The following is a 24,017-nucleotide window of genomic DNA, read 5'->3' as shown; positions in this document are numbered from 1 at the left end:
CCATGTCCCACAGATTAGTGAGGACATCCCTGCTGTCCCACGTGCTGTGACTTGGGGGTGTTCCCATTGTCCCACATCCCATGGATTCAGGTGGACAACCCCGCTGCCCAATGGATGTCCCTGCTGTCCCACATCCCATGTCTTGGTGGGGACATTCCTGCTGCCCCATGTCCCATGGCTTGGGGGGGACATTCCTGCTGCCCAATGTCCTATGGCTTGGTGGGGATGCCACTGCTGCCCCATGTCCCATAACTCAGGGGGAATGACTCTACTGCCCTGTATCCCATGGCTTGGTGGGGACATCCCCACTGCCCCATGTCCCATGGCCTGTGGGGGATGTCCCTGCTGCCCTGCAGCCCCAGCCTGGCCATGGCATGGTACAACATGGTCCCCTTGCTGTCTCAGGGCCAAGTGCCACTGCAGGGCAGCGTGTCAGGGAGGGTGCTGGGGTGCATGCCACCCTCACCCTGCTGTCCCTGCCCGCAGGGTGAGTCTGGGCCCCGGGGTGCCCCTGCGCACTGACATGGCTGCGGGCGTCATCCGGCCCCTGGCCGAGCTGCGGCTCCCCTCGCCATTCCCGCACAGCCTGCTGCTGCCTGCACGCCCCGAGCCTGACTTCCCCGACCTCTCCGAGGAGGAGGAGGAGGAAGAGGAAGAGGATGAAGAGGAGGTGGCGGAGGAGAGTGTGAGGCCAGAGCTGGCCGTCCCCACCACTGCCGAGACCACCCTGCGGCTCCTCAAGTTTTCGGAGCTCATCAGCTGCGACATCCAGCGGTACTTTGGGCGGCGGGGCCGGGAGGAGGCCGCTGGCAGCTGTGGCGTGCCCGAGGACTGTGGCTCACCCCGGCATGCAGAGGGCCAGCCTGAGGCCATGGCACCGCGGGGCGGCCCTGGGGCCATGCACAGGCTGGGGCCACTGGCCGAGCTCTTTGAGTATGGTGTGCACCGGTGCTTGCCGCCCCACGCGGCCGGCGGCAAGACGCAGCGGCTGGAGAGGAAATACGGCCACATCACCCCCATGCACCGGAGGAAGCTGCCGCCCTCCTTCTGGAGGGAACCAGGCCCTGGCCCCACCAGCCTCCTCCACGCTGGCACCCCCGACTTCAGCGACCTCCTGGCCAACTGGACGGTGGAGCCGGGGCTGGAGCTGCCGGGTGCCAGGCAGGAGCTGTCGCCCAAGCCGGGCCACCCAGGGCTGGAGGCCGAGCCCTTTGCTGGGCTGTGACCCCACCATGGCCCCCAGCCCCGCCACGTGCCATCCAATTAATGGTAAACCCGGCAGCCCTGGTGCCAGCGCTGGGGCACCTGATGCTGCCGGGTCAGAGCTGGCGATGGGACGAGTGAATAAATGACTCCCGCCAGGCACCAGCATATGCAGTGTCCTTTGCCGCCCACCACTGCAGTGTCCCTGCTGCCGGTGACAAAGGGCCATCGCTTGGCGTGGCCCTCAGGGGCCACCGGCTGCCCCAGCAGCAGGAAGAGGAGGGAAGCGCGGTGCCGGCAGGAGCCAGCAGCCCGTGTTTACTCTGCGGCCCAAGTCAGTGGATCCCATCCCCTTATCTCAGCTGCGCCGGGGCAAAGGGCGACGTGGGGCCTCATAAAGCACCCGGCTGCCAGCACCCAGCAGGGACCCATCACTATCTCGGGGACCCACTGCACCCCACAGCTCCCCTGCCTATGGCAGTGCCGGGGAACCGGACCCACACGGGAGAGCAGGGCCATCCCACAGCACTGGGAGGGCAGCTGGCCCTTCCCCACGGCCCCACTGTTACCAGGGCCCAGCTGAGGCATTCTCCGCTTTGTGGTGGCTCTTTGTTGGCCTTGAAAGGGAAAAGCAGCCGGGAAGGGGCAGCCACCCCCCGGCCTTGAGCAGTCCATCCGTGCCGGGGGGGCCGAGGAAGGTGGGGGCCCTGGCTGGTGCCCTCCCAGCATCAGCAGTGGGGACGCAGCTTGGCTCAGGCCCAGGGGGGACACCAACAGACATGGCACTGAGCTTGGGCAGTAGCACTGGCAGAAGAAGGGAAGCAAGAGAGAGGCAGCACCACAATAAAAGTACAAACAAGCTTTATTTCAGCACAGTATCCTGCAGTCGAAAGCCCCCCCAGCCACCAGGTTGCCCCTGCCTGAGGGAGTAGGGGGCAGCCCCACGCCAGGGCAGGGGGCAATGCCAAGGTGAGGAGGAGGAATAGCAGGAGGTGCCAGGGCTGAAGCCCTCCTCATCACCCAGGGGAGTGCAGGCTCTGCTCCCTGCCCCTGACCAGATCCAGGGCGGGTGGTGGGTTTTGAGGTGCCTGGCAAGGGCCAGAACAAGCTGCAGCAAGTACAGAAACACACCCAGGGGTGACTCTGGACTCCATCACGGGCAGAGGTGGCAGCAGCAATGGTGCAAGGAGGGCAGGAGTGGCAGAGCGGCACAGACTAGGGACACAGGCTGCAGGACCAACACTGCCCAGAGCAGGCAGCTCTCCCCTCCCCCTCCCTGCCCTGAACACCAGGGGTGGCTCCCCACAGGGGGGTTAGGGTCAGCATAGTGGTGGGAGCCAAGAAAGAGCAAGAGGCAGCAGCTGCTGAACCACAGGAGCCCTTTTATTGCACAGCTGAGCAGGGCAGAGATGCAGGAGCCAGCCCTGGGGCTCAGCCTGACCCAGCCAGCAGGAGCACAGCACAGTGGGGACAGGGACCTGGAAGCAGGAGGGAGCCCCACCATGTCCCTTCCACTCCCCACACAGGCCCTGCAGCAGGGGCCAGGGCAGGGCTAGGTCCTGGGACAGCCAGGCTGGGTGGATGAGGTGATGGAGGCCACATGCCATGGATAAGAACTGCGCCCAGCTCAGCAGGGCACTTCTGCTGCCCCCGGCACGCTCCAGCCTTCACCCACCCCTCAGGGAAAGCCTATGCCAGGAGCTAACGGAGCCAAGGGTGCATTTTGATCCCCTAGGGAAGCAGAGGAAGGGGTGAGAAGAGGAGGCAGTAGACAGGGGAAGGCAGTGACGGGCAGGAGAGCCAGGGCAGAATTGCCATGCCGGTGCTCCAGGCACCATGATGCCTGCACAGGCTAGCCCAGTCCTCTCCCCTCCTCCCAAAAAAAGGGAGTCCCCAGCTCCAAGGGGCTGGGGCACGTCTCTGCTGGGCAGCGCAGCCCCATATCACGTCTGTGCCAGTGAGAGCTCCTCCAGGCCTTCCTTCCCCAGCCGGTACCTGGCAAGGTCCTTGCGGGTGACCATGCCCACCACCTGTTGGGAAAGGGACAGGGTACAGCCCCATACTGGCATGCAGAGCCTGGGGACAAGGGCAGTGTCCCCCCAAGGAGCCCAGGCTGCTCCCACACAGGGAGCGGGGACTCACCTCATTGCGATTGTCCACAACCACCAAGTGCCGCAGTCCCAGGGCTCGGAAGAGCTTGAACACCCGTGGCAGAGATGCCTCCTGCAAGGCAGAGCGGGGCTGCACGGCTGCGGCATGCCCAGCCAGCATCCATCGCCCACCCATGACCCCCGGCATGCTGGGGTGCAGAGGGGTCCCCAGGTCTTACCTGAGGCACAGTGTAGGGCGAGGGGTTCATGAACTCGCTGAGGTCGATCATACACTCGCGCTCGTCCTGGGAGACGTGAATGGACTGGATGGGTGGAAAGCGGGGGTAGGCGTCCCGAAAATCCTTCAGCTTCAGCCGCCGCTGCACCAGGCTCAGGTTGGCCCTTTCCACAAAAACCTTAGGAGAAGAGAGACCGTCAGGGACCATCCAGCAGTGCCAATAGGCACTGGGGCCAGGGCAGTGTACAGGAAGGTGAGAGGGCAGGAGCATGTGACAGATAGACCATCTGCAGAAGAACAGCCTATTTCCCATCCCCTCAGGGTTTGTGAGCTCAGTGGGGTGCAGGATGACGCTGGGGTAACCCCAGCACGGCATGGCAGCCCCCACCGTCTCCTCAGGTGAGCTGAGGGAGATCACAGGGACCCTTAGCCAGCTCCTCCTGAGCAAGGCACCTGAGGCAGCAGTGGAACAGGCACACAGGGGCTCAGACATAGACCAAACGGCCTCCTCGCAGCATCACCCACCTTGTGCTTCAGCAGGACGATGAGCTGGGAACGGAGGATCAAACCCCGCAGTCCTGCCACCTGTGACAGAGCACCGTGCATGAGACAGGGCTGGGAAGTGGCAGGGAAGTAAGGGCGAGGGTCCCACACCACGGCCAGCCCTTGCATGGCCAACCCCCAGCTGCATCCTCTCTGCCCAGCCCACCTGCGTGGTGTCAGGGTTGCTCTCCACCACCGGGAAGCCATTGTGGTTGGAGGAAGTGTCGCTAAGGATGTCCACAACTGTGCCCACTCGCTCGATCCTCCGCAGGCAGGTGACAGGAGTGCTCATGACCTCCCTGCAGGGAAGGGTCGGTGTGGAACACAGCCCCACAGCAACACGCCAGCAAATATCCCCCCCAGTACACACACCTCTGCAGCCCTGATGCCTCCTGTCCCTAAAACCTGCCAGCGACACAGGGAATGCACTGCAGACCACAGTCGCTGCTGGGGAAGGAGCTGGGTTGCTGGCACCAAGGGACAGCAGGCTCCTGGGACCCAAGTATGTCACCACCTCCATTTGCAGCTCAGGCCAACAGCGTGGTCCAAAAGCTGCTGCCCCGGGAGTGATGAGCATCCCCCAGCCCACCTACCTGGCCGTGAGGGAGTGGGACGTCACTGGCGCCTCCCAGTGCAGGAAGGGCACGCTCTGCAGCTGGATGTGCATGTCGTAAAGCCCCTGCAATGAGAACCAAGCTGTCAGGAGAAGGCTGTCGAGATGCTGAGGTGTACAGCCAGGCAGCAATTCCCCTCCAAGAGGGAGCACACGCTTGTCCTGGCCCCCCCCAGCACCTCCCCAGTACCCCCAACCCACCGCCTCTTGCTGGGTCCCAGGCTCCCGGTGAGCACACCAGCCCTCACCTCCACAAAGTAGTCTCCCACAATCTTCGCTGTCATCAGCACTAGCATGATGGGGAAGCCATAGGTGACATTGCCTGTTGCCTCCATCATGATGACAGTGAGACTCAGCGTCATCCGCACTATCCCACCTGTGAGAGGCACCCAAGAGGTTTAGGGGGGGCAGGGAAACATGGGGTGAGAGAATAGCAAAGTACCCAAGGCCCCTCAGTCTCTGCACGTAAAATCATAGAATAGTTCAAGTTGGAAGGGACCTTAAAGATCAACTAGTTCCACCCCCCCCCGCCCTGCTATACTCCCTGATCAAGAGTCCCTCCCCAGCTTTCCTGGGGCCCCTTTAGAGACTGGAAGGGGCTCTAAGGTCTCCCCGGAGCCTTCTCTTCTCCAGGCTGAACACCCCCAACTCTCTCAGCTTGGCCTCACACCAGAGGTGCTCCAGCCCTTGAAGCATCTCCGTGGCCTCCTCTGGCTCTGCTCCAACAGGTCCATGTCCTTCTTGTGTTGGGGGCCCCAGAGCTGGATGCGGTACTCCAGGTGGGGTTTCAGCAATACAGGACCACCCACACACGCAGGGATGCCCTGGAAAAGCCCAGCCCTCACTAGTGCCCCAGCGCTGCCCACACTTGGCAGGGTCGTTAGGAAGCCGACAGCCAGGCTCAGCTTCAGCTAGGGAAGAAGCTGCACCAGGGAAGCACAGACCGCTTTCTCCCATGCCACCTTCACCCCGACATGAGCAGGAGGTGGCCAAGACTGTGCTGTGGGGAACTCACCCAGCTGTGCGGCAGCTCCCATCAGGGCGTACTTCCCGGGGTCAGCCCAGATCTGAGCACAGGAGAGAGAAGGAGCTGAGTCAACTGCTGGCTCCAGGGCATCCAGAGATCGTGTGCAGTACCCTGGCCCCCCAAACCCTCCTCCAAAGTGGGGAGGAGTGCCTGAAGGGCCCTGCACAGCCCAGCTGCTGGCTGGGCTCCATCGGGACGTGGGAAAGCTCAGAGCCAGCTCAGGAAGACATCAAGCGAGGAGCCAACCCACTCCAGATGGCTGTGCCAAGCTCTTAGCCAGCTCCACGCACACTGCCTGCACATGCCACCTGCCCAGCAGCGAGGGAAGAGGGCTGGGTGCCACAGCTCCCCCTGCCCAGCACCCCTTCCCACCAAGGACTCACCGAGCCCTTGGTCAGGTAGGACAGGGAGATGCCGAAGAGCCTCCCCCAAGCAGCGCCGATCAGCAGGGAGGGGATGAAGACCCCCGCAGACACTGTGAGGCCGTAGGTCCAGCAGGCCAGGAAGAAATACATCAGTGTAAACATGCCCAGCGTCATGGGGTTGTAGGAGCCTAAGGTGGAGAGAGAATGGAGAGTCAGTGCTGGTCCCGCAGCCCAGAGAACACCACAATGAGCTGCAGCCATGGGAGAATGGACAGCAGCAGCCCCACAACACACTCTTAGCAGTGAGAGCCCCTCACACTGGGTGTACCTTCCGCCCTGGCAGTACAAGCCTTTCAAAAAATCAGCTCTTTAGGTTGTTTCTGCCCCCTCAAGGGCCCCACCAGCCGGCCGGTGCCATCCCAAGTCCTCCCATCCCACCAAGTCCAGCACACGCCTTTCCTCCATCTCGCACCCTATGATGACCCATCCCCTCCCAGCCCCACGGTTCCCAGCCTCCCCGTGAAAGCAGCATGACGAACTTGAAAGCCCCAAGGGACCGCCAGCGCTGGAAGACGGGGTCAGGAGGACAGAGGTGCTGGTGAGCCAGCAAGGGTCCTACCACCAGCTTTGGGATCAGCAAAGTAGGTCCTGCAAACCAGCCCCTGTCCCACAGCTCCCACGGCTGCTCTGGCCAGTCCCAAGCTGCACCATGGTGCAGGCCGGGCCATTACAGTGAGACCCTGCTGTCCCCAGGACTCAGCCTACTGCTATTTTAGGATTGCTGAGCAGCTCAGTTGAGTTTAAAGAAGTATTTTGCAACCTCTCCTTCAGGGAGGTCAACGGACCGAAGCCCTGAGCCAGGGAGGACCCAGCACTGCAGGGAGCAGCCCCAAGACACAGGACAGTCATCACTTGGCATCAGGTGGCCAAGCTGCACTCTCTGGGTGGAGGGTCTGGAAATTTGGAGCTCTGTTCCCCATCCACATGCAGCTGGGCACAACACTCAGACCAGCAGACAGAGGGCACACTGTCATTACAATAGGTCCAAGAGAAACAGGAGCTGGAACCTGGGAGCCAAACTGCATTTCTCAAGCAAATCCAAACCTCAAGATCCACCTCCGCAACCTGCCCAGAAGGTAAAGTCATTCTGGGGCAAGAGGCCCTGTTAATTAAGAAAACAGCTAGGGACATTTCCAGGACAGACTTCAGGCAGCCAGCAAGGGTCAGACACGCTCCCACAAAATTTAGAAGCGACAGCTTGCAAACATGGGCAAACAAGACCAGGTCCTCCTCCACAGGCTCCAAAGACCACAACTCTTTGGCGGAGCTCATAGGTGCCACCAGGTGCACCACCTCCTTCCACCATTGCAGGAAAGGAGCAGGCACAGAGCTTTGTTGGATCCACTCCTGCCCTCATGGGGCCATGGTGATTGTCGTCCCGCAAGCAGCCAGGGAACAGGTCGGTCACCTCACGCGAGCCCAGCCCTGCTCTGCTCATGCTCAAGGACCCACTCGCCGGGTGCACAGACCTGGAGGGTCATGAAAGAGGTTGACAACGCTCTTCTCGGGTGTGTTGAAGAAGGCAGTGGCCATGGAGTTGTACTCTCCATCAGCACAGAAAAGCTGAGGGGGAAGAAAAGAGAGAGTTAGATGTGGCAGATCCGGGCTGCCCTGCGACAGGGAAGGCTACCAGGCTCCGGGGAATGTGTGCCAGCCAGGAGGCAGCTCTGGGCAGCAAGCACACCAATGCCACACTTGGGTCTCCATCTCTGCCTGCAGTGGAGGGCATTGACTGTGAGGTCCAGTGCCACAAAACCCAGCAGGGTCTCATCTCCCTGCTCAGCCCTCAGCCTCTGCTCAGGCTCAGGGTGTCCCCCACCCTACGGTTCTCCGGCATGTCCTACCTGCAGTGGATATGCCACCGAGCTCCCCTGGATGGGCTGGCAGTCTCTCGAGCAGTAAATCATGACGAAACCCACGGTCGCCGTCACCGCTGCCACCAGCATGGCCTCAACCACCTGGAGGCAGGGCCGGTGAATGTACCTGCAAAGGGAGCAGAGGAGTGAGGGTGGCACCCAGGGGTGCCAGCAGGATCACCCACAGCCTGGCGTGGTACATCACATTGGGCATACAGAGTGATCTGCTCCCTTCCCAGAGCCCTGCCAGGCTGTCCTGCGCTCTGTCCTCTAGCGAAGCTGTTGTGGGGACCTGGGGCAGGAGGCCAGCAGCAGGAGCAGCTTTGCCCAGCCAGCTCCAGCAGACCTGTCCACCTCCCCTGCACGGAGCCGGGCACAGCTCCCATGGATGGGTTGATGTGATCTGGCTGAGGGGACAGTGCCGAGCCAAGCCCAGAAAGCTGTGGCCCATAAACGCCCAAGAGGAGTGATGCCCTGGAAGCTGCCAACCCATGTCAATCACCTTAGTTACCCACGAGCTCTTACCTGATCCGGAACATCGTTAACCAGTAATTGAGGGCATTGAAGAGGGCCCCGAGGATCCCGCCTGTGAATGCAGAAGAGGCAAAGCTCAGCACGCAGGTCCCAGGCTCTCCTACGGCTGCCCAGCACACAAGGAACCCGTGAAGCTCAGGGAGACATCAACAACCCACCAAGGGTGACGCTGTCCCTGCAGAGACAGCCAGGTCCTGACACCAAGGGGAGCCCGGGACCAGTAGCAGGGCCACTGGGGGCCAGCGTCACAGCACTGGCACTAGGCAGGCAAGGGACAGACCAACTCTGCAGGAATAAGGGCAGCTCGTTTGAAAGCAAGGGGCTGCCCGGGGCTGCCCAGGCTGCGATGCACTCACCCCATTCCACGACTTTGCAGTACATGGATTAAAGGGTCTCACCTTTGCTACAAGGGTAAGGGGTGGGCCAGGATCCAGCTCTCGCCCCCGTGTGAGCCCCATAAGCAGCCTCTGCTCCAGAGTTTAATGGATTTCCCACTCTCCCCAAGAAACTGGATCCCAAAGCTTTTTAGACCCAGACAGAGAACAGAGGAAATTATTCAGACTAATGAAATTGAAAGAGCAGCACTCTCTTACCAACCACTCCCATAAAGATGAAGATAGGAATTTCCTGGATTGTGTATCCCATTTTCTGCAAGCAAGAAAGAAACTGGTTACAGATCTCCTGGCCCATCTGCAGCCCCGCAGATGGTGGGACAGCACCAGCCTGCGCCAGCAAGCAGCTCCCAGAGCTGCCCCAAAGTCTCCCCCAGACACCATGCAGCCCCCAGACCCAGCAGTAGCTGCAGAAAAGCCTTCTGCTGGGGTTAGTGGAGCTGGGACCTGGCCAGACCCCACAACCCGCTAGGGCAGAGCCTGCCTCAGCCCCTGGGTGATGTTTTAAGACAGACTGGTGGCCCCAAGCTGCTGTGGGCTGCTTCTAACCCCCCCAACAGAACCCTACATGGGGAATATCTGTCCATACCTCAGTATCAAACCTGCCAAAGTTGATGAGCCCAGGGCTAGAGAGATCCCAAGCGTTGCCGTGGTAAACACTCAGGACAGAGTTCAGCGTAAACGTAGAGATCATGGAGGCAAAGAACTGGAAGGAGATGCAGCCCAGAGTCACTGCCAGAGGCCTCCAACCCCGCTCCCTCACCACATGCCCCCCACACTACCCCAAACTGCCCCTGAGGCCCTTGGTACCCACGGTGTGGTGGGGACAAGAAGCCATGTTCCCTGTAGCAGCACCAGGCAGCTTACACCGACTAGGGACTCACTCCTCTTTTTGCCTCTCCATTTCCCTGGGGCGCAGCGCAAGGTGGCTCCCTTGGAAAGGAGCTGGCAGCAAGATGGAACACAGCCAGCTCCCAATTCAACCCCTGAGGACCAGGACACAGAAGGGGAGCTGGGATGCTGTTCCCTGGGATGCGCTACGCACAGCTGCCCAGCTGGGGCAGGGATGGCAGAAGGCCTGGGGCTGCGGGGCATGGGGAAAAGGCAACGCCCCACGCTGGAGCCAGCAGCCCTTGATTTACTGCTCCTGTTTTCCAGCACTTACAATTCTCCACGTCAGGAACTGGTTCCAGAAGGAAGCCCCTTCCTCCAAGCTGAAAAGGACACCCCCTGCAAATGCAAGACACAAACACCTTCACAAGGGGCACATGCCATGGACCCTTAGCTCACAACACCAGCTGAGGAACCCAAATTCATCCCAGCCCACATGCCCCACACTGTCCCAGACCTCACAGGCTCCAGCAAAGGGACCAGCAAGCCCACCCAGCCACCAGTGATGTATTGATGGCAGTGAAGCCCCTCCGCTGCCCTCCTCCATCCCAGGGAGGCAACATTTGGGATCCGAGACAGATAATCCCCCTCCTCTCTTGCCGAGACCTGCGTGGTGGGGCAGGACAGCTCAGAATGAGGTCGGGAACTTTGCAGGAGGGCTCCTGCAGTGCCCTAGGCAGATCCTGGCAGCTGTCTCCACGCAAGTGGGAGCAACCTCCTCACAAGATCCACGTGCAGGCACCACTCGGCATCAGAGAGCCAAGACACACACCCACAGGGGCACCAAACGCAGCCGAGACGCCAGCAGCAGCTCCGGCTGAGACAAAGTCCCTCTTTTCTGTGTCTCTGCGGAAGTACTCGAAGATCTGAAACACCGAAGCGAAGGCAGGTTTAGGGCTGGCCACAGGCATGAGTTTAGGGGAGACATGGGGAAAGCCACCAGCGTGACCCAGAGGAACAGCCCGGTTTGGGCACAGGACAGGGACCGGCAGCACAGCCCCTCAGCCCCCAACACCAACCTTGAAGTCTCGCTTTAAAGACGTAGATCTTCCCTGGGAGATCCCAGCAGCAATCACCGCTCCAGAGTGGATCATGGGTCCTTCCTACAGGCAGGAGAGCGGAGTCGGACCAGAGAAGGAAGAACCCCAGGGACAGCCAGGGACGGTTGAACGCTGCTCACCAGGTCTCAGCCCCGAAGAAGCTGGAGGCCAGTACTCAGGCACACAGTGCCAAGTGTCTGCAGAGAGTTTGCTGATTTCCCCCTAAATCCTTGTTCTAATGAGTGGTCCCTGCGGCCACCTCCTGTTCCCACCAGCACTCCCCTCCATCCAAGGGGACAGGGGCCTGCCTTTGATCCCAGCAAGCTAGCAAGATCCCAGCAGGGCATCCAGGTGCCCTCTATCTAACATTTGCAGGGACAACCACCCATGCTGCTCTCCTGCCCTCAGTCGAGCCACTCACGGGCTGGCTTTGTGGCACTGTGCACCCCAGGGACTGGCACCACACACCCCATGGTGTCCCCAAGCCTGGCCACACTGCAGCCACCCTGGCCAGCAGGTCAGGGTGTAAAACTGGGAAGTCACCACAGGGCTACCAGTGCCCTGTTCCCAGCATGGGGCTGGTGACAGGCTGTGGCACATGTGCCAGCAGAGGGTACCAACACGCCAGGAGTGTTCTGGAGAGCTGTTTGTGTACATCACCTTCCCAACAGCCAGGCCACCAACCACCGAGAGGATGACCCCGCAGACTTTGATCACCAGGGTCTGCAAAACAGAGACGACAGGCACAGCACATCACAAGGGTGACACGAGGGACATGACCACGGCAGCCACAGGGGACACTGTCCCAGCCAGCTGCAGTGGCAGGAGCCAGCAACCCTGGGGGACTTGTGACTCTCAGCCCATCACCCCCCCCGTTGTGGCAATGGGGTTGGCCAACTTTCTTCCTGGCCAGAGCAAAAATGCCCCAAAGCTGCTCTTCCCAGTGCCAGCTGCTGATCCCAGAGCAGGTTTCACTGCCTGACACCAGAGGGAACAACTACGGAGCCCAGCAGCGTGGTGGGGAGGTCATGCCAGCTCCCCCTCTGCCGCAGCACAGGCAGGGACCACCCCATGAGGGCACAAGATGCCCGGGCCAGCCCGGTGGAGGGGACACCATCGCAGGCAGACGGCACGCATCCCATCACCTCCCCCTTCCTACCTTGAGCCGGACAACGTGCGGGATCTTCACACCGTTGAGATAGCATTTGATCTGGGGAATGCCGCTGCCGGCTGCAACAGGCTGCAGGAAGCAGGGAGAGCGTGAGTGGCTGCCACATACAGGATGGGGACACGGTGGCCACTTTACCCCCATCCCTCAGCACAGGGCACACCAAGCACACCCTCGGGGAGGCTCAGAGATGAGGCCAAAGCCTATCTACAGGCTCTGGAGGTGGGCTGGAGGGAGGCACCCACTTGCCCTTAAGGGCAAACATGCCAGGGAGAAGGAGCTGGTTGGGTTCTTGGGGGACACCAGGCTGTCCCCACCATATGCCATAGCAGGAGGCCTGGTGCTGCAGAAGGCTCACACTTGGTGGCCAGGGAGAGCAAGGGCAAAGCCACCAGGAAGACACCACTGACTCAGAGTGGCCCCGTGGGGAGCCATCACCACCTCCCAGCTGCAATTGGCCCCAGTCTCTGGCTTGTCCTCCCGAGCGTGTCTCCGAAGCACCAGACCAGCCTGCTCTCTACAGGCACTCACGTCCACCCAACACGGAGAGGCCAGCCGAGCTGGGGCCAAGGCTTGTGAGAGCTGCCCAAGGCTGGAGCACACCCTCTGCCCCAGGCTGCCAGCGAAGGGCAGCATGTCCTGCCAGTCTGACACCCCAGAAGAAACTCGACAGCATAGCTGGAGCCAACGCCAAGGAACTGGGGCTACCAAGAGCCAGTTCGGCAGAAATACATTTGCTATTACACAAATTTGCATGTTTTCTGGAGACATGATCCTGCTTCCCCTATATAAAGGGCCCAGGAAGGAGGCAGGGGAATACCCCACCCAGGCCACTTCCAAACTCTTACCTCTATGAAAGCAACGATCACGGAGCCCACCATCACCACGCTGGCATTCAGGGTGGCCCAGAGTAACAGGGAGAAAGACAGGCCCCCTTTCTCCGTGAACTTGTCGATATCTGGGGAGGCGGCTCAAGGAAAGGCCAGTATCGGTTGGGTACCATCCCTCCCACCGCAATAAAGCGTCGCTAAAACACTTCTTGGGCTGCGGCAGCGCAGTAGATCCTGCGCACTTAGGGCAGCCAGGGCTTCTGCGAGGAGCCTCCTCTGTTATGACAGCAACCGGCCACAGCTCAGCACCGCAGAGCAGCTGGGCACTCAGCAGCACCTTGGGCAGCAGGGTCTGTGCCACCAAACCCAGGCAAGGAAGCGCTGCCCTCTCCCCCAGCACCCGTCGCGTGGCTACCCGGAGCAGAGATCCCACACCTCCCCGCTGGCTGGTGGCCAAAGCTCCATGGGAGGATACTGCCCTTCACCACCCGGTACTTCAGCCCAGCCAGGTTCTCCACCACGATGTCGATGAAGCAGGCAACGAGGCCGGTGAGGATGCCGATCATGGCACAGATAACCCAACGCTTGATCTCCACCGTCCGGAAAGCCTGAGGGACAGACAGCCATCAGATCCCACAGGCACCCAGGCTGGCCCCTGCCAGCATCACGGGGGAACTCCAACCCACCTGGCCACCTTCTCCAACACAGCCCTAAGCCTGGGCAGCTCTGAGGAGAGCTGCCCAGGGAAAACCAATGCTGGCTGACCCAGGATTGCAAAGCATGGCCACAATTTACATATTTTAAGCCAGTGCCCTTGCCCCTCTGCGGGACCCCTAACAGCAGACACGCTTTTCCAGCTCGTCTGCCTCCATCAGACCCCTCCTGTTGGGCTTCTAGCTGCAGCACTGACTCCCCAAACCCCCAGGGCAGATGCTTCACATGGCTCCAGAAGTCCCTTTGCTCAGAGACCTGCCCTGTGCCTCCCGTCAATGCTACCCCACACACGCAGGCTAGCTCTTGTTCAAACCATCCTACACTGGGTCCTCGCTCTTGAGGTTTTATGGCTTGTTACAAGCTGGTCAGTGTCCATAAACCCACCCCAGCTCAAGCGCTGCTTTGGACATGATCTCCCCCGGCACAGAGAAGCCCCCCAGCAGCGAGACTCACCGTATGGTTTATCCTCCTCTCCTCTTCCAGGAACAGCTGGTTTTCGCTGTTGTCATAGTCCAAGCTCTAGTTTGGGAAAGGGAGATGCTGTTACCGTCTAGTGCAGGGGAAGAGATGCCCGTGCTGGGGAGGGCTGGCCTCAGACCCCCACACCCTTGTACCTTTTTCCTCCCTTGATCCCGCTCCCTGCCCGCTGAAACCCCTCTAGCTGGGTGGCCACAAGCCCCATGTACCTCACCCACTGCACCCCAGGGGGCAGAGCCGACAGAGGGAGATGGGTACTCACCTCATACTTGAGCGACAGGAGCTTCTCATTGTGGGGGATCTCATTGGGATGCTGCCGAGGGAGCTCTGTCTCCTGTGGGATGCGAAGCACAGGTTAGGAGGGCCAGGTCCGAGTCTGACCCTCCTCTCTACCACATAACTGCTGGTTTAATGCTGGTTTTCACACTCAGGAGAGGCATGGAGGACTGCAGAGACCCAAGCCCTAGTCCAAGCTGCCTGGCAGGCCAGGATCCAGGATGATTTTCCACCAGTTGGTGGATGTATGGGATTTACACCAGCTGGAACAGGCTGTCAGGCGTGCGCCCTTACCCACCGCCTCTCCACCCCTGGGCAGGAGATTTCCCCACAGACAGATGGAGGGTTCGCCCAGCCAGGTACCGCGCTGCCATGTTGATCCGGCACTGCGTCCGAGCAGCTCCGTGCTCCAGTGGAGGGCAACCTTTCACCTCAGCAGGAAATTCCTTCAGCCGAAAGCAAGGAGCTATTTCAAGCAGGCCTGCGTTTTTGGGCAGAAACCAAATTCTGTTTCCCAAACGCCTTTGACCGTGCAAGCTGTTCCCAGCTCCGAATTAGGGCATTTACCGAGAATACCGGAGGGGCCCCCAGGGTAGTGGCACCCTGCACCCTTCCCTGGCCCCACGTTACAGCTATGGCCAAAGCCAGCCCAGCCTTTCCTCTGAGGCACCGGATCAAGACATATTTCTTCCCATTTAAGAATTCCACAAGAAACATTTAGCAAAAGTCATCTTCCCGTTTGCTTTTCCTACAGCTCCAGAGCTGAGGCAGGAGCACCCAGGGAAGAAAAGCTTCTCAAGTGTGCATGGAAGGGGAATAACTTGAAATTTGAGAGTTTTCACAAGATGCCCCGTCTGCCACTAACCCTGTCCCCAGGGCTGAGACACCTTCCCCCAGCTGCTGTCCCACTGTACATCCCCTCCTTTTCCTTCACACTGGGCTAGGCAGCAGGCAAGGGAAGCAGCTTGGAGCTCTCCCAACATGAAAGAAATCCCTTCCCATGCCACTGGATCCTACATTTGCTCCCGCGGGAGGAAGGTTCCTGTGCCGCCAGGCTGGTGCTGGCACTCAGAGTGGGGCAGGGGACAATGATGTCCTTGGGCCAGCACTGCGGCTAAGAGGAAGCAGCAACGGTCGAGGCAGAAGGGCAGCCAGCTACCCACACCACAAAGGTCACCCAGCCCAGGAGGAAGTGCTGGAGTACACATGGGACCAGTGGGATGTGAGGGGGGGAGGACAAAAGCAGCCACTAGTGCTGTCAGTGGAAGAAGGGAAGTGATCTCGGTAACGGTGAACCCCTTTCTGTGCCACTCACCAGCTCACGGATGTCCTCGTTGAGGTCCACATTGCTCAGCTGCCCAATGCGCAGGAAGGAGGAAGGAGTGAGCTGAGGAGAGAAGGGAAAACGGGGTCAATTCCCCAATGCGCTGCAAACCTCAGCAGAAGGAAGGAACTGGCACGCCTGCGTGCTTGTGCTCTGTGCCCCTCGCTGAGCTCTGCCTGCCTGCCAGAGCCCCCCAAAGAGCAGCACCCACAGAGGACTGCTCTCAGAGGACCCACTGGAGGAGGCAGGACCCACCACCCCGGAGGGAGCATGAAGCAGCAGCAGTCTGCTGGGGGTTTGGGGAAGCTGCTCTGACCTGTTAGCTGGCAAGAGCCAGCTCTCCCCAGGGAAGGTGCCAGCCAGCAACAGCTCATTCGGGACCAGCAGCCCCGAGAGATGATGAGAGTTACCAACAGCCTCCAGCTGAGGAGCGCGGCACCCCGACACAGCAGCCATGCAGCCAGCAAACCCGTGCTGAGCAGCACGTTCCACGCTCCCCTGGAGCTGGGGAGGGACAGACCCTCCAGAGAGAAAGCACCACCTCCACAGTCACAAGCACACCAAGACACTCTGGGGGACACCCATCAGCTCACACACCCAGACAGCAATAAGGGACGGCGGAGGGCACGTTTGGCTCTGCCATCTGCTCCATGGGAGCGGTTCCCAGCCAGGGATACGAGCACATCGGCACGTTCATCTCCCTCCAAGCACCCGGGACCGGAGCAACTGGGCTGCCAGCCAGCGTGCACAACAGCAAGCAGGGCATGTTTCTCCCACACAGCCTCAGGGACACCAGCGCCTCTCCGAGCTGGCCCCGGCATGATGCTGGGAAGGAGTATTTGCATCTCCCTCTGGGGAGCAGGTTCTCCTTTTGCTAGTGACCACTCAGGCTTGTTACTGGCAGCGCAATTGCACAACACGGGAGTTTTTGGTCTATTTAGGGCACCTCTCATCTCCCGGACAATGCAGGCAAGGGCTTGGGCTGCAGCTGAGCCAGCCTCCCGCTGGGTAGTGCCATGAGGGGATCAAGCTGCCGTCACCCCTCCGCCGTTGTGAAACACAGGGATGCACAAGGACGCGCGCAGCGCTGTCATTAAGCACAGTCCAAACGCAATGCTCAACATTAAGATCCCTCTGGAGACTCACCCCTCTGCAAGTGCCAGGCTAAAGGACCGGCGAATAAAAGAGGGATGGCAAGTGACAGCAGGGCCCTGGCACATCAGTCCTTCTCTGCCGGCACGCCGGCAGATCCCAGATCGAGCCCCTGCTGCTTTAATCCCCACCGATCCCTTCTGGAACGTGCAGGCCAGAGCGGCCGAGAGCCGTGCACGTCACTGCAGACAAAGAATATCCCTTTGTGTTTGCAGCCTGACCTATTTTCCCATTTCTCCGTCTGCTCCACATTCTCATCTGCTCCCTGACCTGCAGGCGGGTTTTGCCTCAGCTTCTCAAACCCTCTTCGGTGCCCTTTTGTCCCCAGAAGCCTGAGCTTAAACGAGGGGCTGAGCACAAAGTGCTCCGTGCAGCGGTTTTCGTACACTGGTTTGGTGAGACCCACCTGGGCTTTGGCTCTGGTCCACGATGGCTCCACAATCCCCATGGAAAGGATCCAGGTGGACCCTTTTCCCAGCATTCAGAGCACACGACAGTGGGCTCCTACGAGCCGGGCACACCCAAAGCTGTCATCTCCCCAGGGGGACGTGGATGGGAACTGGCACAGAGTCATGAGCTGGAGGCAGAAACTGCCCATTTCAGTGCCCGCTGGTGCCCAGCTGCTCCGGTGGCAAGCAGGGGTCCCAGCCATGTCCCTGACATCCTGGGGTGGGGGAAAGGACATGGTCCTCACCCTGAAAGCTGGGGAGACACAAAGCTGACACCTTACATGGGAACCCACCTTGGCTTCAGGAAGCACAAAGATTTAAGGCTCCCCTTAGATGCTGCACATCCAGGGCAAGATCAAGGCAATGAGATGGAAATGGTCACTCATGCCACATCCCCTGCTCATGCCTGGGCTCAGACCTCAGGCACCAAGACCTCAAACAGGACCAACCCTTTGGGGAAATTCTGCTAGCCATGGGGGTCTGCAGAAAGACCAAATGTGGCTGAACTGGTGATGCCCCCCACCACTCCCCTTCCCTACAGAGCAAGTGGCCAGGGCATGGCAGCTCCGCTCCCAAAGGATTAAGCGGCAGCAGGACCCAAGCGCAGATGAAGAGAAAGGAGCTGCAGTTGAACCTGAAGCTGAACTTCGTTAGACAAGCAGCGTATTTTTAATACGCCTTCCCCTCCCCCTAAGTCCTGGCATCCCTCTGGCATCCAGACTGGCCAAGCTGCTCTGCGAGCAGAGGGCTGGCTCCTGTCTTGCCCGGCATGGGGATCACATGCCAGGAGGACAGGAAAAAGCTACTTCCATCAGCACCCGAGTTTATAAGAGGGACAGGGGGGATTCAGGCAGCCAGGAGGCAAGACAGAAGGTTATTTGTGAACGGCTCAAAGGTTCACCGAGCACATGGACAGCGCTTACCCTCCTTCGGATGTTTTTCAAACTCAGGCCAAGACAGCTGCTGATCCTGGTACATATGATGGTGGTGTGACTGCAGTACGATTATCTCCACATAACAACAGGCGCTGTTGCCAAAACCCAGAGGACACAGATAGGTTAACAGCTCTCCTGTCCCAGGAGAGTCTCTCAGGCCAGCTGAGCCTGCCTCCAACAGCAGCACACAAACAGCGACAGCACCCAGCCCTCGGCACTCACCCCGTTTGGGTGGTAAAGCTCATTCCTTACCCATTGTGAGCTCTGCAAAGAGATGTCTGGATCCTAGACCTGAACCAAAACTGCTTAACATCTTTGTCAGCCGGACAGTTGGCACACTGGCAGGCAGGGATGCTCCTCAGAAGGGCATCACCAGGTTGGAGGGAAGCCCCCAAAGTTCAACAGAGGTAAACAAGAAGCCCCGCACCGGGGATGGACGTGCCCCAGGGGTTAGAAAGCAGCTGTGCTGAAAAAGTCTTGCAGCAAGCTGGTGGATGAGTTGAAGAGGAGTCAGTGGCACAAACCTGCAGTGGAGGTGGGCAATCACCCCCTGGTGGTGCAAGACCACAGGCAGGAGGTCTGGGGAAGGGATCCCACACCTCTGTCTGGCATCTGTGATAGCACACCTGGGACTTGGCATCCAGTTTGGGTTCCCCGGGACAAGAAAGGCACAGAGACACAGGATGGAGTTCCGCAAGACAGTCAGGGGTTGGAGCATGTGGTAAGATATATGAGAAGAAGCCAGTGCTTCTCGAGATCTTGCCATCTCCAGACACCTAACGAGAGGTTACAGAGAAGATGGAGCCAGACTTTCCTTGCAGTGTCACATTGATGGGACAAGAAGCAGCAAGAGAACTTCTGCTTAGAGACAAATGTTCACCCTGAGGGTGGCAACACACTGAACCTGGGGCCAGAGAAGGTGTAGAGTCTTTGTCCTTGGAGATACCCAAATCTCCACTGGACATAGCTCTTGAGTGACCTGGTCCAAGAGATCTGCTCTCAGCAGGGGCTGGGCTAGAGACCTCCTGAGGAACCTTCCCTCTTCATCACACTGCCGCCCACTCCAGTGTGGCCCCGAGATGGTCAAGAGCAAATTCAGGATCAATCTCAGCAAGAAAAGAATCTGGAAGATCTCAACCACCACCTTCTACTCATGCCCCAAAAGGATCATCTCCGAGGACCAGTGGCAGCAGCTGAATGCAGATACCAGCACCAGCCTGGAGCATTGCAGGTCAGGGTGGGAGACAGCAGCACTGCTGCCAGCGTCCCTGTTTGGCAAAGGTGACAAGAAGCCACACTGATATACATGATGCCACAGCAGTGCTTTACCTCCAAACAGAACAGTCAAAGAGCAATCCCTGTTTGTGAACAGCAGAACGACTTCAGTGGAGGCTAAAGCACTCCAGAACCAACCCGGGCTGCGCGCAGAGTGACCTAGCAGTGCCTCCCAGATGTCACTCTGAAGAACCATAAATAGAGAGTGTCTGATTCTGCTCCACAGCCCATTTCCACAGGGATGAGACAGCGAGGCTGTTCCCTGAAGGGCATCACCCACCCTCAGTGACCACCGCCTGGCATGAAGACACCCCCCATACACTGCCCCTTATCACCATCCTGCTGCTCGCTAACGAACTGGAAGCACGTGGCTGTCTGCTATCAGTGAGATAAAGCACGGTGCAGACCACATCAGGAGCCCACAGCAGTATTGCAGAAACAGTGGGAAGGAAGGAAGAGGATTCCCAGCCCCCAGAGCCCTCTTGGCCCCTCCATGCTCTGCCGAGGAGCCCCCAGTACCTGCTCGGGTGGGAAGGACAGCTCCAGGCTGCAAGACTGTGTCACCGGGTGGCTCACCGGCAGCATATGGGGAAAACAAGCTGCAGGGCTGTTGAAATCCCCCTCCTCCAACACACAAGCACAGCTGCAATGGGCTTCAACCCAAGGCAGCCATCATCCCCGAAACGCACCACACCAGGAGAGAATGAGAATCCTCACCTCCAGGCCCATAAAAGGGAAGAAAGCGTCCAGACTTTTCCTGTAGTGTCACCACTCGGCTATGACTTTGCTTCCAGCCTCCCGCCGCCACTCTAGGTCACGGCTGCTCCTTGCCCCTCACCTGCATGAGGCCAGGAGATCCCGTTGCTGTCCTGGCCCACCTGCCTTCCTCCGGGCACCTTGTCCCACGTGTCCCCTCTGCAGAGGAGCAGCACAAGGTTAAAGCACCGCCACGGTCCCCAACAGCGCAGGCACCCAGCAGAAGAGATCGGACTCACTAAAACCCCTCTGCTTGAGGAGGCTCCTGCCACCACCCAGAGGCAGTGGCTTTCTGGGGAGGCCAACTCCAGGCTCCCGGTAGGAGGCAGGCAGGAACAGGCAGCCTCTCTGCCGGTACCCAGGGGACGCGCAGACTGCAGCCCATCACCAGGAATCAGGGCTCACTCAGCAGACTTCTCTTTTTCTCCCTCCACCCCCCTCCAAGATTTTCTGATTGCAGGAAGTGCAGCAGCCCTCCGGCATCACCACCCAGCCACAAAGGCTGCATTTTACACCCTGATACTTGAAATTAAAGAAAACAAGACCAACAATGTCTAGAGACGCAGAATAAGCACACAGGCATTAAGAAGGACAAGCCACTCAGCAGCAGCCTGGTCCACATTTTGGTGGCCCCCTGCCCACACCCCCTGTTCTAAGCACCCCCCGAAGCACAAGCATTATACTAATCCCAAAGTCAAGCCATTTTAGCACACACACAGAGCACATCCTCAATGAGTAGCAAAGTAGAAGTAGTCTCTTTTGAAAACTGCCTAGTGACAGACAGAAATTCGCCGCTCTTACTAAAATTGTTCAGCCACTTTTCAGCATGAGAAGCAACACACACAACTCAAAAATGCAGGAATGGGGCAGCCCATGGCAGGTGTGACGCTCAGACGTACGGGCAGCCTCTCCATATACTTGAGACACTAGAAAGTCCCGGTGAGAAGATGAAGGCTCAGTTGACTCCGAAGCAGTGCTCAGCTGGCCTCAAAACCAGGAGACCTTGGGCACGTCCCTGTAGCATCTCCTCTATGGTCACGGGCACATTTATCCAGTTCCTCCTCACCTCCAACCCACAAGCACCCAATCTCAGTCTCTCACAGCAGTCAGTCAGAGAACTATAGACCTGTGTTTCCTTTTGTCACTTTAAGATCACTTTCATTTCCATTAAACAAACATGTGAGAAAGGGAAGAAGCTCTGCTGGGGACATTTTTATTGTATTACCACGACCCCAGTTTAAGTCTCCTGCGAGCCAAGCAGCTCCAGTCTCTTTTTTGTGTCTTTGCCAAAGCTGTCCCGCCTTCACTTTTCAATTTATATGACATCTAGGTAAACGGACCGTCCAAGGGAGAGAAGCAGCTGCCTGCCATTGAAAGGCAACCCCAGTGCTACAGTGACAACCCAGCTGCCACTGCCATGTTCGTACCACTGCCAGGGGCATGTGTGGTCCAGAGCTCCAGCAAGGAACTCGCTCTCCTCCTTTGCTAAGAAAAACACCACGAAGCACCTCATCACCACCTGGGACCTGAGCTGTCCGTGCTGTGAAGGGACACGGTGACAATAAATCAGATCGGCAGGGCCAGGTCTCCACCAACAACCATCCCTGCTGTAGAGCGGCTCGGACATTTTTTTCTAAGCCATCAGAAAAACTCTTTCCCAACTGACCCGCAGCCACGAGATCTGGTTAATCCCTATTTTAACACCCTTCAAACCTGCAGAACTCACCACGTGGTCTTTAAAGACCACCCGTGTTGTAAATACATGGGGTCCTGCGGTACCGGCTAGGAAGATTATTTTTATTTTCACAACAGAGCAGCTGCAATGGTGCAGGCGACTCCTCCCAGCCGCTGTGCCCCATGCTTGGCACTTCCAGTCTAACGAACCCTGTATTTCCCTCTAATTAGCCTGCTGTTCTGACTTGCCCAGGAGCAGGGCAGCACAGAATCATGCTCAGCGAGACATCCCCGCGAACAGCTGCCAAAGGCTGGCACCGCTCCTCCCTGCCTAAGCTCAAGCCTCCCAATGAACTCTTCATAGGAAATTCGAGGATGTCACCTGGACCCAACCCCTCTCCCACCCGGCGCTGACACAGAAGTGTCCTGTGGACCCGGCTTGACATTCCACCCAGCCCCAGCCCTCACCTGGCCTGCCCGGCCACAGCTTCGCTCTCTAACAGGCACCGAGTGCCTCGGCCAGAGCCACGGCGTACCTCAGCTAACCACACCGCCTGTGGAGGAGAGACTGCTAGGCACGCTGCCCGAGCAACAGCCTCCGGGTACACTGGAGAGAAGCTTCTCTCCAGTTAATTACCCAGAATTAATTTGCAGGAAGAAATCAGCCTCCCTGTGTTTGTAACACCGCCCACCCTGGACGTGCTTTTCGCCAGCACAGTTCCGTACGTACAGCACGACATCCACCACCATGCCAGCGTTAGATGCTCTCGTGTTTGAGCCCGACCCATCAGTTTGGGCAGCAGCAGCAGCATGCTGGGCAACGGGCTCTCTCACAGAACGACACTTGCAGCCGAAATGAAAAGGGCAGCCCCAGCGGGCAGGAGCAGCCCCCCGTGCAGCGCCAGGTCCTGCTGGCACGGACCTTCTCGGTTGTGCCCACAGCTGAGGAGTGCGCCGGAGCTGCGGCAGGGTCCTCCAGCACACCAGCATCGCCGTGCACCGGCAGCTCGTGATGGGAGCGGGTATTGGCGGGACCGCCGTGCAGCGCGGGGGGAGTTTGGCAGTGAGTCAGCCCCCACGCTCAGTTTTTCCCCCACGAGTGACCCGAGAGCTCCATGCCCCGGCCGTGGCTCCCTCCCGGCTTCTCCCCACACCGGGCCCTATTGGGTCCTGCTTTCCCCGGCTTGAGGGAACCCGGAGCGGCGCCGACCTGCCCCCCGGGGCTGCTCAGGGAGCAGAAGCCCGGCTCCCTGCCGGTAGCCCCCACCCGGCCCCGGGGCAACGCACACTATTACACGCTACGGGGGAGGGGAAGGCGGACACGACCCCAATCCCCAGCCCCTCTCCGGCAGCCTCTCGGCGCAGGCGGGCCCGGGACGGAGCAGACACCCCCCGCGGCGCGCCGGTTCCCCCCCTCCGGGTGCCGGTCCCCACCTGCCGGGCGCCGCCCGTCGCCCCGGGGCCGGTGCCGTTGAGCAGCGGGGTGGTCTCGCCCGCGCGCTCATCGTCCTCGTCCTCCTCGTCGTCGCGGTCGCGACCGGACCAGGACACCTTCTTGGCGACGTTGGCCATGCGAGGCGGCGACGGCAACGAACACCTCCGCCGGCCCCTGCCTCACCGGCCGGTCATGTGACCGCCGGGCCACCGCCCTCACGTGAGCTCTACGGCGGCCGGCGGGGAGGCCGCCCTGCCCCGGGGCACCATGGGAGTTGTAGTCCCGCTGGCATTCCCCCCCCCCCTTCCCCGGGAGAAGGGCCCGGAGCCGCACAGCTCGGCCCAAAGGCTCCCAAAAACCCCCCCGGCGGGGCGGGGGGGGACACACACGGGACACAGGGCACCTGCTCCGGCGCCGCTGGCTCACTGCCGGTCACGGGCTTTTCCGTGCTACAAATTCCCCCCAATGCCTCTGAGTCAGTGGCAGGCGGTGGCGGTGGCGGTGGCAGGGGACAGGCAGGGGTCACTCCGGCTGCCTGTGCCGAGCAGCTCCCGCCCGGCCGTACGTGGCACCGGGCCTTACAGTGAAGAGCGAAACCAGAAATAAATGAGATTCCCCTCAGCCCAGAGCATTTTAATGGGAAGGACAGGGCTGTACATCCTCAGGGGGGCAGGAGCTGATGGCCTCCCGGCTTTGGGAC

General features: G+C 59.7%; 2 protein-coding genes across 2 annotated transcripts; one reads left to right on the top strand and one right to left on the bottom strand.

The window, feature by feature from the left end:
• Positions 1–490: 490 nt before the first annotated feature.
• PERCC1 (proline and glutamate rich with coiled coil 1) lies at positions 491–1,225 on the top strand (the record flags this gene model as incomplete). Its single annotated transcript, XM_082490266.1, has 1 exon — positions 491–1,225. Exon 1 carries the CDS (start codon positions 524–526, stop codon positions 1,223–1,225), a length of 702 nt encoding a protein of 233 aa, XP_082346392.1. The 5' UTR covers positions 491–523.
• Positions 1,226–2,047: 822 nt separating this feature from the next.
• CLCN7 (chloride voltage-gated channel 7) lies at positions 2,048–23,493 on the bottom strand. The gene is made up of 25 exons (XM_082490680.1): positions 23,317–23,493; positions 15,633–15,704; positions 14,304–14,375; positions 14,018–14,083; positions 13,326–13,458; positions 12,869–12,978; positions 12,012–12,092; positions 11,513–11,575; positions 10,832–10,915; positions 10,585–10,678; positions 10,087–10,151; positions 9,511–9,627; positions 9,123–9,177; positions 8,521–8,581; positions 7,984–8,122; positions 7,609–7,702; positions 6,098–6,267; positions 5,703–5,754; positions 4,936–5,063; positions 4,668–4,753; positions 4,241–4,373; positions 4,057–4,116; positions 3,533–3,709; positions 3,346–3,426; positions 2,048–3,233 (listed from the first exon to the last, which is right to left on the bottom strand). Exons 1-25 carry the CDS (start codon positions 23,452–23,454, stop codon positions 3,147–3,149), a joined length of 2,418 nt encoding a protein of 805 aa, XP_082346806.1. The 5' UTR covers positions 23,455–23,493; the 3' UTR covers positions 2,048–3,146.
• Between the last annotated feature and the right edge of the window lie 524 nt (positions 23,494–24,017).

Source organism: Vanellus vanellus (genome assembly GCF_965231255.1).
Source record: "Vanellus vanellus genome assembly, chromosome: 14".
Lineage (NCBI taxonomy): Eukaryota > Metazoa > Chordata > Aves > Charadriiformes > Charadriidae > Vanellus > Vanellus vanellus.
Note: the sequence above shows the minus strand (reverse complement) of the source record. Positions and strands in the feature narration are given on the sequence as shown.